The following is a 13954-nucleotide window of genomic DNA, read 5'->3' on the forward strand; positions in this document are numbered from 1 at the left end:
TCGTGCAGTATTTGATGTGGTTTTTCGACGTTTTTTTTTTTTTAAACCAATGGGTGTTTGCTTCAACACAAAACTGCATTTTCAGCCTGCGGCTTTTGCTGCAGATCCACGCCAAAAACCGCATGAACCACTACGGAGCTGTTTTTTTATGCTTCCCATTCATTTCAGCGCGGATTCCACCCTTAGATTGGGCGCGCTGATTCCCATTGATCTGAATTAGAGGCTGTTTTGAGGCTTTTTGTGGGAGCTGATTTTTGCAGTGGAAACGCTCCAGAATCAACTCCCAAAAAAACTCTGTGTGAACTGGCCCTTACGGCTCTGGGAAGCGGAGCGGCAGCCGCCTGTCTGATCACTGCCCCTCGTCCGGCACATCCTTCTCGCTGAGCTGGGAATTCAATGCTTGGGCGATATAGGGTTAAATACAGAGAGCGCAAAATCGGCAGAAAGCAGGAAGTGCCCGCTCCGCCTCCCCAGCCATGCTGCAGCCTCTGTCCCTCTCCCTGGCTCTGAGCCTGGCGGTCCAGTGGATCCTGTGGGCTGCAGCCACTCTGCTTCGCACTGAGAAGTTCTACGATCTGGCAGGTAAGTACCATTTACCTCCGGGGATCGGGGTGAGGTGACTCTTTCCATCCCGGACATCCTACAAGCCACCCCCATGAATGCATAGTACGGCCGTGATCTCTCCCGCACAGGGCGCGCAGCTTCATTACCAACGCGTCCCTCATCTGAAATCTACCTAATGCTGTTACCCTATAAATGGTAATGGCGGACGAAGTAGAAGTCACCTGACAGACGCTACCGGGTAACCTAGCAACAAAGGGCGGAGTTTGTTAAAGTTACATAAAGTTCAGTGCGCATGTGCGGCGGTCCTCCACCCTCTTGTGCTTTGTGCCTTTAGAAAGTAGTGTGCAGCGGGAAGGGTGTGGGTGTTGTCAATAGCAACCAGTTAGCGTGCAGCCCTCGTTATTTTTATACAGTTAACTGAGCTGGTTGCTATGGGCAACCACTTGTTTGGTAGTAGGTTTTACTCCACCACACACAGAGGTCGCTGCTTATAATCGCTAGATTGCGTATGACGGTACATAGGGGGCTCTTCCATTCCACCCAGCGCTGCCGGAGGATGCACATAGTTTATAACGTTGCAAAAAGGGGCCTTGTGACTTTTTTTTGCACCATATTTGTACCCGCCTGCACTGGCAGAAAAAGCGCCCCCCCCCCCCAAAAAAAAAAAATCCAATAAATGTGGCAAAAAAGGACAAGGATAGGACTGTTCTATTAGGGGGCAGCTGTTCCGTTCCGCAAAATACGGAATGTACACGGACGTCATCCGTATTTTTTACGGACCGCAAAATACATACGGTTGTGTGCATGAGCCCAAAGGCCTCCTGCCCATGACCGTATGTCTTTTTCAGCGTTCTGCAGGCCGTTATTTTCTGGACCGCAAAACGCACCACGGTCGTTCTCTCTCTCTCTCTCTCTCTCTCTCAAGTCTATAGTGGCGCAGCAAATATTCTTTTCCCAATCTTTTAAAGGGGCAGCACTCAATTTTCCCGCTTCTGAGGGGGTGTCACTATCTTTTTCACAATGATGGCGCAGTAGAAATAACAAGAAAGCGCTCAGGCGGCTATTTTAAGTTCAATTGGAAAGTCAATTCACTGACAGCAAGCAGTTTTAGTGACACAAAAATAAGCTTTTTCGCACTTTTGACACAGCTATTTAATAGTAGGGATCTTGTATAGTATGCCCAAGCAATTTGTAATCCACAGAAACACTTTTGCAGCTCAATAAAGATGTTTACAGTTTCCACAGTATTAAAGCACATGTACAGTCTCAAGTAAACAAGTGGGGCTTATTCTCATAAAGTGCAGATGATTTTGATCCTGTTCGTGACGCCAAAATGTATGCAGCGGACCAGACGGCAGGGGCAACACGTGAGGCGCCGGTGGGGGTAGTCGTTCATTTACTCGCGGTTAGCAGAGCCTCCCTGGGTCGGCGTGCAGTGATGAGGAAGACAGCACTAAATCCTCCGGAGCACGCTCTATTACAGGGAACACCAGCCAGATTAAAGTTGAGGTGCCCTTGATGGTATAAGTGTTTAAGGTGCTTTGGTGGCTGGGCCCCTGTGTTCGTGACGCCAGCACCGTAAGGTGCAAATGTTGAGAGTAGTAGAAAGGATGAGGAGTCAGTTGTAGTAGAAAACAGTTGAACATTTACTGAATCAATCGTATCAGGACAGTTGGTACAGTTCATTTGTATATTAAAGGCAATAATCCAGATGTTGGTTTAACTGTCATTCCTTATAACAAGTCTGGCAATTGTCAGTTGAGGAGTTCTCTAATGCTGTTACTTTACAGGCAAAGACTGGGTAATTTGCACTAAGTCCCCTTTCTAGCACTCAGGTACTGAATATAAGGGTTTCCTTACTTCATATCGAGCAATCCAATAAGGGCGGTTCTCCCTTGTGGCAGGCAAACTCTCTGCTACATTATTTGATGCAGGATGCTCTCCTGAAGTATTCAGGTCCACTATGTCCCAGAAGGTGTTTAGTGGAAAAAAGGACAATTCTGCGCACTAATTATCCAGTTGTGTCCAGGTACCTTTAAGTTCTACCTGCTCACTGGTGCTGGTGAAGTTCCTTGGCTAGACTCAGCTCTAATCTTCACTAGACTTTCTTTATATTCATACTTAGACTTACTGTCTTGTGCTGGGCTGCAGTAAATTCTTGGTTTGTCCTCTCCAGGCTTGATCAGGGCCCAGAGCAAAGAAAGGCAGCTACATTTTGGACTGAGCCTGCTTTTCTCCTCCATTAACTTCCTTCTACTTCCTCTTACTCTCTCACTCTCCTCTAAGTCAGCAAACCCCTAGCTATATATAGTATGTGGCCCCAGCACCACCTAGGGGCGACTAAATGTAGTGACATTGCCAGCCTGATACTGGGGAAATACAACACATTAAATAAGACAGTTAGCAGCAAAAGTTTAAAGTGCCCACATATAGCACATAGTGGGACACTGCAATTACATCTACGGCCATCTTGTGAGTGATGCCACACATTGTGACTTATGTGGGCAAAAAATGCAGCTGTTTGGCAATAGGGTCTTTACCGGTAAAGCATGTTAAACTCCTGTAAAAACCATGGAGTCAAGCATTGCTTTGCAAACCTACATATTGGCTTTTGATCGCTTCTCAACCAAATCAGTAGCAACTTGTTTCGGCCACTTTCAGGTGTCAATGAATCACGGATGTGTGTTGTTTGTGTCTCCACCGGCAGCACACGTACTCAATGGGGCATATTTACTAAGGGACTTTCACTTTTTTAACCAGTCGTGGGACAATATTTAGTCAGTTAAAAGAAACGGGAATGTGAGTGTGTGGGGGCAGGACCCCGGCAAATTTACTAACGTTTACTAATTGCCAGTGGCTGCCGTAGTTTTTACGCCAGGCACAAGGACTGCCATAGATGCGCCTAATTTATGACAAAGCGCACGCCTCGCCATAAATTAGACTAATCTAATGGGAAACTAAGACCGGACTTAAAAATCCGGTCTTAGTAAATGTGCTCCACTGACTTTAAAGGGGTTGTACATGCTTGACAAAGGGGGCGGACCCCCGAAACGTACGGACGTGCTTGCTGGGCACCATGTGCGCTGAATCCTGGATGTGACTTAATTTGCACACCGGACTTGATGGAAAGTGTGATATGAAATATTGGATATATGCACGAAGGGTACACACCATGCCAGTAGGGGTGTTTGCGCTGTGCGGTGTGTGTATAATCGTAGGTCCCGGGGGTACTTGGCTTGGAAGCATTGAAAACGCTGCCACTTATGACCTGATGAAAGAGTTAACTGTCAACCGATAACATTTTACAACACAGGCGCTGACATCGGGATAATACAAGGGTCACAACAAGATTAGGGAATAGACATTGCCAAAGGTCACTTAAGTTTCATGCACACTACCGGATGTATTTAGCGGTCCGCAAAAACGGATCTGCAAAAAATATGGATGACGTCCGTGTGCATGCCGTATTTTGCAGGAACGGAACAGCTGGCCCCTAATAGAACATTCCTATCCCTGTCCGTAATGTGGACAATAATAGGACAAGTTCTATTTTTTTTTTGCGAAACGGAATGCACACGGAGTAACTTCAGTTTTTTTGCGGACCCATTGAAATGAATGGTTCCGTATACGGTCCGCAAAACAAACGGAACAGACATTTGTGTGCATGAGGTCTTAGACGTGTAAATTTGATTGATGGCCAAACCCGCCTGAGGATAAGGCCTCATGCACACGGCCGTTGTTTTGGTCCGCATCCGAGGCGCAGTTTTTGCGGCTCGGATGCGGACCCATTACCCGGAAATGGGGCCGTAAAAAAGATGCGGACTGCACTTCGTGTGCTGTCCGCATCCTTTGCTCCGTTCCATGGTCCGCAAAAAAATATAACCTGTCCTATTCTTGTCCGTTTTGCGGACAAGAATAGGCAGTTATATTAATGGCTGTCCATGCCGTTCCGCAAATTGTGGAACGCACACGGATGCCATCCCTGTTATGTGGATCCGTAATTTGCGGACCGCAAAACACACAACGGTCGTGTGCATGTAGCCTAATTCTCGGCTCATGTGACCATGATGTGTAGTTGGAGCTTCTTTATAATTTCATATTCATACATTTAGTTATTACTTATATAGTGCAAACATGTTCTAATCGTACAGATTTCAGTGCGGAAACGCTGTGGATTTGCCGCAGATTTTACTCTCTGCATTCCAAAGGGAGAAATCCGCAGCAGATATCCACAAACTGACAGATTCACAATTCACCTGCAGGTTTCACTCTCTGCAACATGTAGATGGCGGTTTTTTAAATCTCATCCACCCGCAATTCCAGTGTGAAAAATCTTCAGCATTTACGCTACGTGTGGCCGTACCCTCATTACTCGCCACTTTCCCTGTCCCCTGTGTGGTTTACAATCTAATTTACCTGTACATGATTTCCAGAGCTAGTTCCATAGGAATTATGGGGGAGATTTATCATGTAATTTGCGTTAAAAAGTCTCAAAAAATGCATGTTTGCAACTTTTTAAATGCAACTTAAAAAAATCAAAAGAAACAGTTGCAAGTGCCACTTTTCCGAAAGGGTTGTGGCCAGCCACAGTGACAATGAAGCCAGCTCAGAGGGGGTGCGTCTTGTCATAAATTAGGTACATCCTCCAGCAACAGCGGACATCAAGACCAGTGCAATCTGCCCAATTATTCATCACTACTTCTAAAGTCATAGGGGCACATTTAACAAGCTTGCCTGTTTTAGTTAGGCTACTTTCACACCAGCGATTTTACTGGATCCAGCAGGGTTCAGCAAAAACGCTTCCGTTACTGATAATACAACCGTCTGCATCCGTTATGAATGGATCCGGTTGTATTATCTGTAACATAGCCAATACGGATCCGTCATGAACTCCATTGAAAGTCAATGGGGGACGGATCCGTTTTCTATTGTGTCAGAGAAAACGGATCCGTCCCCATTGACTTACATTGCGGGTCATGACTGATCCGTCTTTGTGGGTCATGCTGCGCTTTGCTCTCCGGTATGAGAACGGAATGTATTTTGGAGCACTCTGTTCTGTATAGTTACGTTTTGTCCCCATTGACAATGAATGGGGACAAAATGAAAGCGTTTTTTTTTTTCCGGTATTGAGCCCCTATGACGGATCTCAATACCGGAAAATAAAAACGCTAGTGGGAATGAAGCCTTAGACAGGCATATTTGCTTCACTTTATCAAAATTCTCACAGCACTTCATGAATTAGACTAGTCATATTGGCATTAGTCTGACCTCTAGTGGTTCTTTATCAGTATGACTGGTTCATATTCACTAGGACTGGTCTAATTAGTATGCACATGAAAATGTTGCAAATATGCGCACATCTCTATGACTTTTTAGGCAAAATGTGGCGCAATTCACCACTCAAAACAGGTGCAGAAAAGTATGCTAGCCCCAGAGTGGAGTAGAAATTAGACCGTTTTTGAGACTAAGGGCTCATGCACATGAACGTATTTTCTTTCCATGTCCGTTCTGTTTTATTTTATTTTTTTACGGACCGTATGCGGAACCATTCATTTCAATGGGTCCGCAAAAAAAACTGAAGTTATTTTGTGTGCATTCTGCATCCGTATTTCCGTTCCACTAAGAAATAGAACATGTCCTATTATTGTCCATATTACAAGGATTGGACTGTTCTATTAGAGACCAGTTGTTCCGTTCCGCAAAATACGGAATGCACACGAATGTTATCCGTATTTTTTGCGGATCTGTTTTTTGCGGACCGGAAAATACATACGGTTGTGTGCATGAGCCGTAAAACAGGGGCAAAAAAAGGCACAGCAACATAAATGCCTAAAAAAATAGGTGCAAAAGGTAGAAAACTTCTGAATTAGGCCGAGTTCACACGAACGTGTGTGACCCGTGCCTGTGCTGCGGGCCGCAATGCACGATCGCCGGCCGTGGGTCAGCCGCATCGTATCGCGGACCCATTCATATACGGAAAGCAAAAAACGGAACGGAAACAGAAAAAAAAAAAGTTCATGTGCAAGAGGCCTCAGTGTTAGATCAGTGATTGGGAGCCAAAACCAGAGGTGGAGGCTACACAGACATAAGGGAAAGATCTGCACCTGCTTTTGGCTCCCAATCACTGATGGAAATCACTGAACAAGCACTGATGTGTGACCATCCACAGCTGAGAAGGACAGACTTGGAAATGCCCTGATGCTGTATTACTCACTGTATGGCTAATTGTTGGAACTTCTGAATAGGTAGTGGGACATTTATTCTTCTGTCACATCTAAGCCTGCGATGGACAGGAACAAAGTATCTGCGCCAGCAAGTGCAGACTGGGCTCATCACAGTATGGGGAGTACGGTAAGTGCACATGTAGCATGATTAAACCACCTATAGGTGGCACTAGAAAGTCCGTTTCCTGTTTTGTATGAATGTACACCAATAATTTGCTGTCTTTCTTGTTTTAGCCTTGGTACATTTTTGTTCTTACGAATTCTCCGAGAAGGCCATGACAGGAGATTCAATAAAGTGCGAGATAATCCAGGAATGTTTTTGGTGTACTGGACAGTGCAAGGTGAGTTGCTGCATGACGTAGATGTATGACGTATTGTAGATATGTTTTGGCCTCAGCCTTTTAATGACTTTCTTGACTGAACTTTGTGACAACACGTTTTCTCCATATTCCTCATATGATGCATATACTGTAGAGGGGTCCTGCGCTTGCTCCCCTCCCAGCCCCATAAATCTACTGCTAAGATCATCTCTTCCTCTTGAGGAACTAAGGTCATTTATTGAAATATTCCTATATTAGCCCTATTTCAGGTGCAGTTTGTGACGCAACGGTTATTTGCGCCGCAGTCTGCGACTTCTCCCTGCTCATGCAGGGTCTAAAATAGTGGGCGGGACGGCAGGCCCGCCTCATTTACTATTTTCTACGCCTGCCTCATGCGTAGCAAAAGGTCTAAGGCCTCTTTCACACGGGCGTCATATTTTTGGCCCGGATAAGATGAGGGTGCGTTGCGGGAAAATGTGCGATTTTTCCGCACGAGTGCAAAACATTGTAATACGTTTTGCATGCGCGTGAGATAAATCAGCATGTTTGGCACAAAAACTCGAACTTCACAGAAGTTCGGGTTTGGGTTAGGTGTTGTGTAGATTTTATAATTTTCCCTTATAACATGGTTATAAGGGAAAATAATAGCATTCTTAATACAGAATGCATAGTAAAATAGCGCTGGAGGGGTTAAAAATAAATAAATAATAATTTAACTCACCTTAATCCACTTGTTCGCGCAGCCGGCTTCTCTTCTGCCTTCATCTTTGAGGAATTGGACCTTTTGATGACGTCGCTGCGCTCATCACATGGTCCATCACATGATCTTTTACCATGGTGATGGATCATGTGACTGACCATGTGATGAGCGCAGTGACGTCACCACAGGTCCTTTTTCTGCACAGCAAAGAAGAAGACAGAAGAGATGCCGGCTGCGCGAACAAGTGGATTAAGGTGAGTTTAATTATTTATTTATTTTAACCCCTCCAGCCCTATTGTACTATGCATTCTGTATTCAGAATGCTATTATTTTCCCTTATAACCATGTTATAAGGGAAAATAATAATGATCGGGTCTCCATCCCGATCGTCTCCTAGCAACCGCGCGTGAAAATCGCACCGCATCCGCGCTTGCTTGCGATTTTCACGCAACCCCATTCACTTCTATGGGGCCTGCGTTGCGTGGAAAACGCACAAAGAGGAGCATGCTGTCATTTTCACGCAACGCACAAGTGATGCGTCAAAATCACCGCTCATGTGCACAGCCCCATAGAAATGAATGGGTCCGGATTCAGTGCGGTTGCAATGCGTTCACCTCACGCATTGCACCCGTGCGGAAATCTCGCCCGTGTGAAAGGGGCCTAAGGCCTCTTTCACACCAGCGTGACGAATTGGCTCCGGATGCGTTCAGGGTGCATTCAGTGAAACTCGCACCATTTTGCAAGTAAGTTCAGTCAGTCTTGTCTGCGATTGCGTTCAGTTTTTTCAGCACGGGTGCAATGCGTTTTTCACGTGCGTGATAAAAAAACTGAAGGTTTACAAACAACATCTCTTAGCATCTTCACTTGCTTGCAGACGCAATGCATTTTTCGCTGAAGCCCCATTCACTTCTATAAGGCCAGGGCTGCGTGAAAAACGCAGACTATAGAACATGCTGCGTTTTTCATGCAACGCGGAACTGATGCATGAAAAAAAAATGCTCATGTACACAAACCCATTGAAATGAATGGGTCAGGATTCAGTGCGGGTGCTATGCGTTCACGTCACGCATTGCGCCCGCGTGGAAAACTCACTTATGTGAAAGGGGCCTTACACTTAAGACTGGCGCTGGATGTGCCGAACTTATGGAGAGGTACTCTGCGCCTCTTCATTACTTCGCCGGAACCACCACCAGCGATGGGGTTTATTAAGACCGGCATCTAAAACGCCGGTCTTAATAAATGTGCCCCCAAATGTCTCTGTTGTCCTGGCAGTGGGGTTCCCATCATCTACTCCTGGCTGGGAACGTCTTCATTTTGAGGAAATACATTACAAGTGAGCAGGAGAAAGTTGCGTCTGTATTCAGGTCTACGGGTAGCTTTACATATATTGCATTTTCTCGCCCAATTTGTCACTCTTCTACTGTATTTTGCCATTTCACTTCATTTTTTTCTTTTGAAACCTTTCAGACCAGCCTCTAATTACAGCCCTGAGAGAGAAGATTTAGGCCTCTTTCACACAACCGGTTTTTTTTATTCGTTTTACGGGCCGTATACGGAACCATTCATTTCAATGGTTCCGCAAAAAAAATGGAAGGTACTCCGTATGCATTCCATTTCCGTTGAAAGATAGAACATGTCCTATTATTGGCCGCAAATCACGTTCCGTGGGTCCACCAAAAAAACGGAACACATACGGAAATGCATCCGTATGTCTTCCGTATCCGTTCCATTTTTGCGGAACCATCTATTGAAAATTTTATGCCCAGACCAATTTTTTCTATGTAATTACTGTATATGCCATACGGAAAAACGGAAACAAAAAATGGAACAACGGATCTGTGAAAAACGGACTGCAAAACGGACCTGAAAAAGCCATACGGTCGTGTGAAAGAGGACTTAAGGGGACACTTTTTTTACACTCAATATTCGTACAATTTTTTTTTTTACATTTTTCACAGTTTTTATTTATAATTTCGGCAGTACTGTGCCACTGAAAATTAAGTGCAAAGGAGGACATTTATCAAGAGTGGCATATTGTACACCAGTCTCAATCCCCCCTGTGTTGTTGGAGGATGGGCCAAATGTATGCACAGATACCTCTCATATATTCGGCTTATCTTCTGTTCGTGCCGTGTGATACTCTTAAATCTACGGCAGCCTCGTAGCTCCTCGATCTTTGTGTATCCCAGTGGTGGTGGCTGACATTGGGGTCTGAACTAGTAGAATCACTATGTTGAATCATGAGGACATAAGGAGTTTTCTTTAGTGTCCAGTATCAGATAAGTCCTTTTTATTCTTCCCCAGGCATATGGATATTTGTAACATTACTTCCATCTTTAATGTTAAACCTTGAGAGAAGAAACAAGCCCCTGGGGCTGACGGACTACTTGGGCTGGACTTTGTGGGCTGTTGGATTCCTCATACAAGCAGTTGCAGATCAGCAGAAGTGGAGTTTTAAAGCTGACCCCGATAATACAGTGAGTGTTCTGTACTCCTGCTTCCATTTGCCACATTTCCCGGATCGGCTGTTTGAACCATCTGCATCATAATGATTAGTGTTGAGTGAATAGAACCTGACAAAGTGGAATTTGATTTGAATTTCAGGGAAAATTCGATTCACCGCGAAGCCAAATTTCCTTGAGCTTTGTGGTAATTAGGGATGAGCGAATCTACTTTGGATGAAACATCCGAAGTCGATTCGCATAATACTTCGTTTGAATACTGTACGGAGCGAGCGCTCCGTACAGTATTAGAATGTATTGGCTCCTATGAGCCAAAGTTATTACTTTGCGAAGTCTCGCAAGACTTTGCATAATAACTTCATAAATCAATTTCTACTGTAAAGACTGCTGGAATGGCCTGTGGAGTTTCTAGGGTGTTACAATGCGACTGAAACAAATAGCAATGATGGAAAAGTCATTCCAGCCATAGAGAGAGAGAGAGAGACTGCTCCCCTGTCTGTGATACACAGATTATCATATCATAAGTCATATATGGCATGATCCATGGACCCAGAGGAACATAATGGGAGAATTGTACTAACCCTTGAAGGGCGAGATATAGTTTTTAATGGTACCATTTAGGGTTAGGCCAAGTTCACACTTCAGTTAGTTATTTCCATCAGTTAGGCTTCTTGCACACGACCGTAATCGGATCCGCAAAAAATACAGATGACGTCCATGTGCATTCAGTTTTTTGCGGAACAGAACAGCTAGCCCCTAATAGAACAGTACTATCCTTGTTCTATCTTTGAACGGAATGGAAATATGGAAACAGAAGGCATATGGACTACCTTCTGTTTTTTTTTGCGGATCCATTGAAATGAATGGTTCCGTATACGAAACGCAAAAAAAGCCCGGAAAGTAAACGGGAAAAAAAACACGTTTGTGTGCAAGAGACCAGTAGTGAAGCCTCCTCAGACATCAGGTGTAATGGAAAGATCTGTACCTGTTCTGTGTTTTTCACCCGCACCTGGTTTTGCCTCAAAATAACTGACGTGGGAACTCAGCCTCGCATATGATTTTTGAGCTAAAAGTCCTGCACAGGCGGGCACAGGCAGGAGCCGCTCAGCTAATCCTGGCATGGCACATGGTTACAGAGTACCCATGTGCTATGCCAGCATTTAGTAAACCTCGGGGGCATAGGCAGGAGCAGCAATGTGCGCTCCTGCCCGTACTCAGTTTGCTGCGGCCCCATTGATACAATGTAGAGTCCGTACACCGCTGACGAGTCAGCCTATGTGCCAGAATTGTGAATTTAAAGCGTGGTTGAAATCAGGGCTATAGGTGGATATTTCTATAGTAAAAAGTGAAAATCAGTTAATAAAGTATATTAGAAAAATCATTTTATTGCATTTGGGAAGTTGAATAAAAGTTTAGTTACTCTTTTTTTTTTTTTAAAGCATACCTATCTTTATAGGTAGCAGTGCATGTGAATATATGACTTGCAACTTCCTTACCTTCTAGCAGCCTGTAGTTTCCCTTTAAGGACTCCTTCACATGCTACACATTTTGTTGCAGAAATTTCGGTGACTGAATCAGTTCCCTTCACATGAATGGAGCTTGCAGAAAGCCATGTGCTTGCTGCCCCATTCAGATGAATGGAACTGATTTTCAGTCGCAGAACTTTCTGCAACAAAATCCACAACGTGTGAAGGCGTCCTAAAACTTCCTCCATTTGGAGTAAAAATGGTACTTACTAGATAGAGGGAAGGGGAGGCTGCAGCAGTATCTGCCCCTCAGTGCGGGAATCGGGCTATGAGAGAGAATCGTGGTTCAGTCTCAGTGCCTCCGCATGAGAGACTGGAGAAGGGGGTCCGACAGAGAGCGACCGACACATTCAGACTCCTCGAACTGGGGTTTCTGGACCTCTGTCCTAATGATCTGTAGGGTACCAGCTGTGGGCCCACAGCAATCAAACATTTATTCTAAGGTGATAAACGTCCATTGTGGGACAACCCATTTACATTGGTTATTTAGACAGTCAGAGTTGCACATGAGGAATGGTTAGCTGACCTTTAGGAGCTTACATATATTTAAGGGATCGAATTATCAAGAGGACCCCAGTCCATATGCCCTATTAGGGGAGGGTGTCTCCCACTCACTATACCTTTGTTAGCCATTGCAAAGAACCTCCAACTATGAAGGGCTCCAGCTGTGGGCAACATCTAAAAGTTCATGCATGGCCAGACAAAACTACCACTGGCGATATTCGCTTCTTACTAGAGCAGTGTTCCTCAACTCCAGTCCTCAGGACCGACCTGTTGGTCATGTTTTAGGGATTTCCTTAGTATTGAGCAGGTGATATAATCAGTGTCCATGCATCAGGACTTACCATGGGTATTCATTCTCATATCCTGACCGGCAGGTGGGTCCTGAGGCCTGAAGTTGAGGAACACTGGACTGGAGGACCAAAGAGCCAGATCCGCAGCAATGAATTGGTGTCTGTGACTTCTTATAGAGAAGGGGTTGTCTTAGTTAGACAGCCCCTTCAACAGTGCACACAATATACTATATTAGACCAATCAAATTCTCATGCATAATTATATACTATGTGGCCACATTCAGAAGAAAATGGCTAGGCCCAGTGGCAAGATACTGTATATTAATTAATATCTGTTCAGCCTTTAATCTGTCACTGAAGTAACACGGTATCTTCTCTAATTTCTCAGGGTAAATTTATCCAAAGTGGTCTGTGGGCGTACAGCCGGCATCCAAACTACCTGGGAGAGATCCTGCAGTGGAGCGGACTCTTCATTTCTGCCTCGTCCGTGCTCAGTGGTTACCAGTACCTGAGCGTCATATCCCCAATATTTGTGTGGTTCCTGCTCAATTACGTCAGTGGGATTCCCATTCTTGAGAGGCAGGCAATGAAAAGATGGGGAGAGGACCCAGAATATAAGAGCTACATCCAGCAGACACCTGTACTCTGGCCATTCAAACTCTAACTTCTGCCTCCAGAGGAGATGAAGATATTGTTAGTGTACACGGTTTATACACTGACTGATGAAACTTTTCTGGGAGACTCTTCCCTTCATTACTGTATAATATTTCATCTGCTTTTCTTTTTTGTTTTATTTTCCAAAAGTAAGCAAAACTTTAAATAAAGTTATTAAAGAATAAGTTCTGATCTTTACCTTGACAATCATAGCAACCCACAGATGCATTGCACTTTTGGACCGAACAGAATGACATTTCAGCAGATGAATCTTACCAGGAATGACAGAAATAATATAATCTGTGACCAGTAGCATGCCCGCCCCCTTCTGAGTTTTCATTTGTTCAGTTACTTAAGGCCGAATGCACACGGCCTGGCATCCTGTTGAGAGCAGGAGCGCACGGCGTCATTGGTTGCTATGACGCCGTGCGCTTCATGCCGCCGCCGCTGCACTACAGTAATGCACTATACGAGTGTATTACTGTAGTGCAGCGGTGGCATGAAGCGCACAACGTCATGGCAACCAATGACGCCGTGCGCTCCTGCTCTCAACAGGATGCCAGGCCGCGATACCACGGACCACTCTCGGCATTCGGCCTAAAGGGGTTATCCAGGTGTTTAATATTGATGACCTATCCTTAACAGAGGTCATCAATATTACATTAGCGGGGATCCAACTCCCGACATTCCTGCCAATCAGCTGTTCGAGG

General features: G+C 44.9%; 1 protein-coding gene across 1 annotated transcript; it reads left to right on the top strand.

Annotated features, from left to right (window-relative positions):
- Positions 1-446: 446 nt before the first annotated feature.
- Positions 447-13594, top strand: LOC120993870. Its single transcript, XM_040422341.1, has 5 exons — positions 447-582; positions 6810-6915; positions 7023-7129; positions 10113-10285; positions 12979-13594. The coding sequence occupies exons 1-5, from the start codon at positions 477-479 to the stop codon at positions 13252-13254; spliced, it is 768 nt and encodes a 255-aa protein (XP_040278275.1). The 5' UTR covers positions 447-476; the 3' UTR covers positions 13255-13594.
- The last annotated feature ends 360 nt before the right edge of the window (positions 13595-13954 follow it).

This window comes from Bufo bufo, chromosome 3, assembly GCF_905171765.1.
Source record: "Bufo bufo chromosome 3, aBufBuf1.1, whole genome shotgun sequence".
Classification (NCBI taxonomy): domain Eukaryota; kingdom Metazoa; phylum Chordata; class Amphibia; order Anura; family Bufonidae; genus Bufo; species Bufo bufo.

Excerpts from the sequence above, each read along its gene's own strand:
- LOC120993870 (XM_040422341.1), top strand. The coding sequence starts at position 477 with ATGCTGCAGCCTCTGTCCCTCTCCCTGGCTCTGAGCCTGGCGGTCCAG. Across the intron at positions 583-6,809 it reads GAAGTTCTACGATCTGGCAG|GTAGTGGGACATTTATTCTT; the intron begins GTAAGTACCATT and ends ACTTCTGAATAG. Across the intron at positions 6,916-7,022 it reads ATCACAGTATGGGGAGTACG|CCTTGGTACATTTTTGTTCT; the intron begins GTAAGTGCACAT and ends TTCTTGTTTTAG.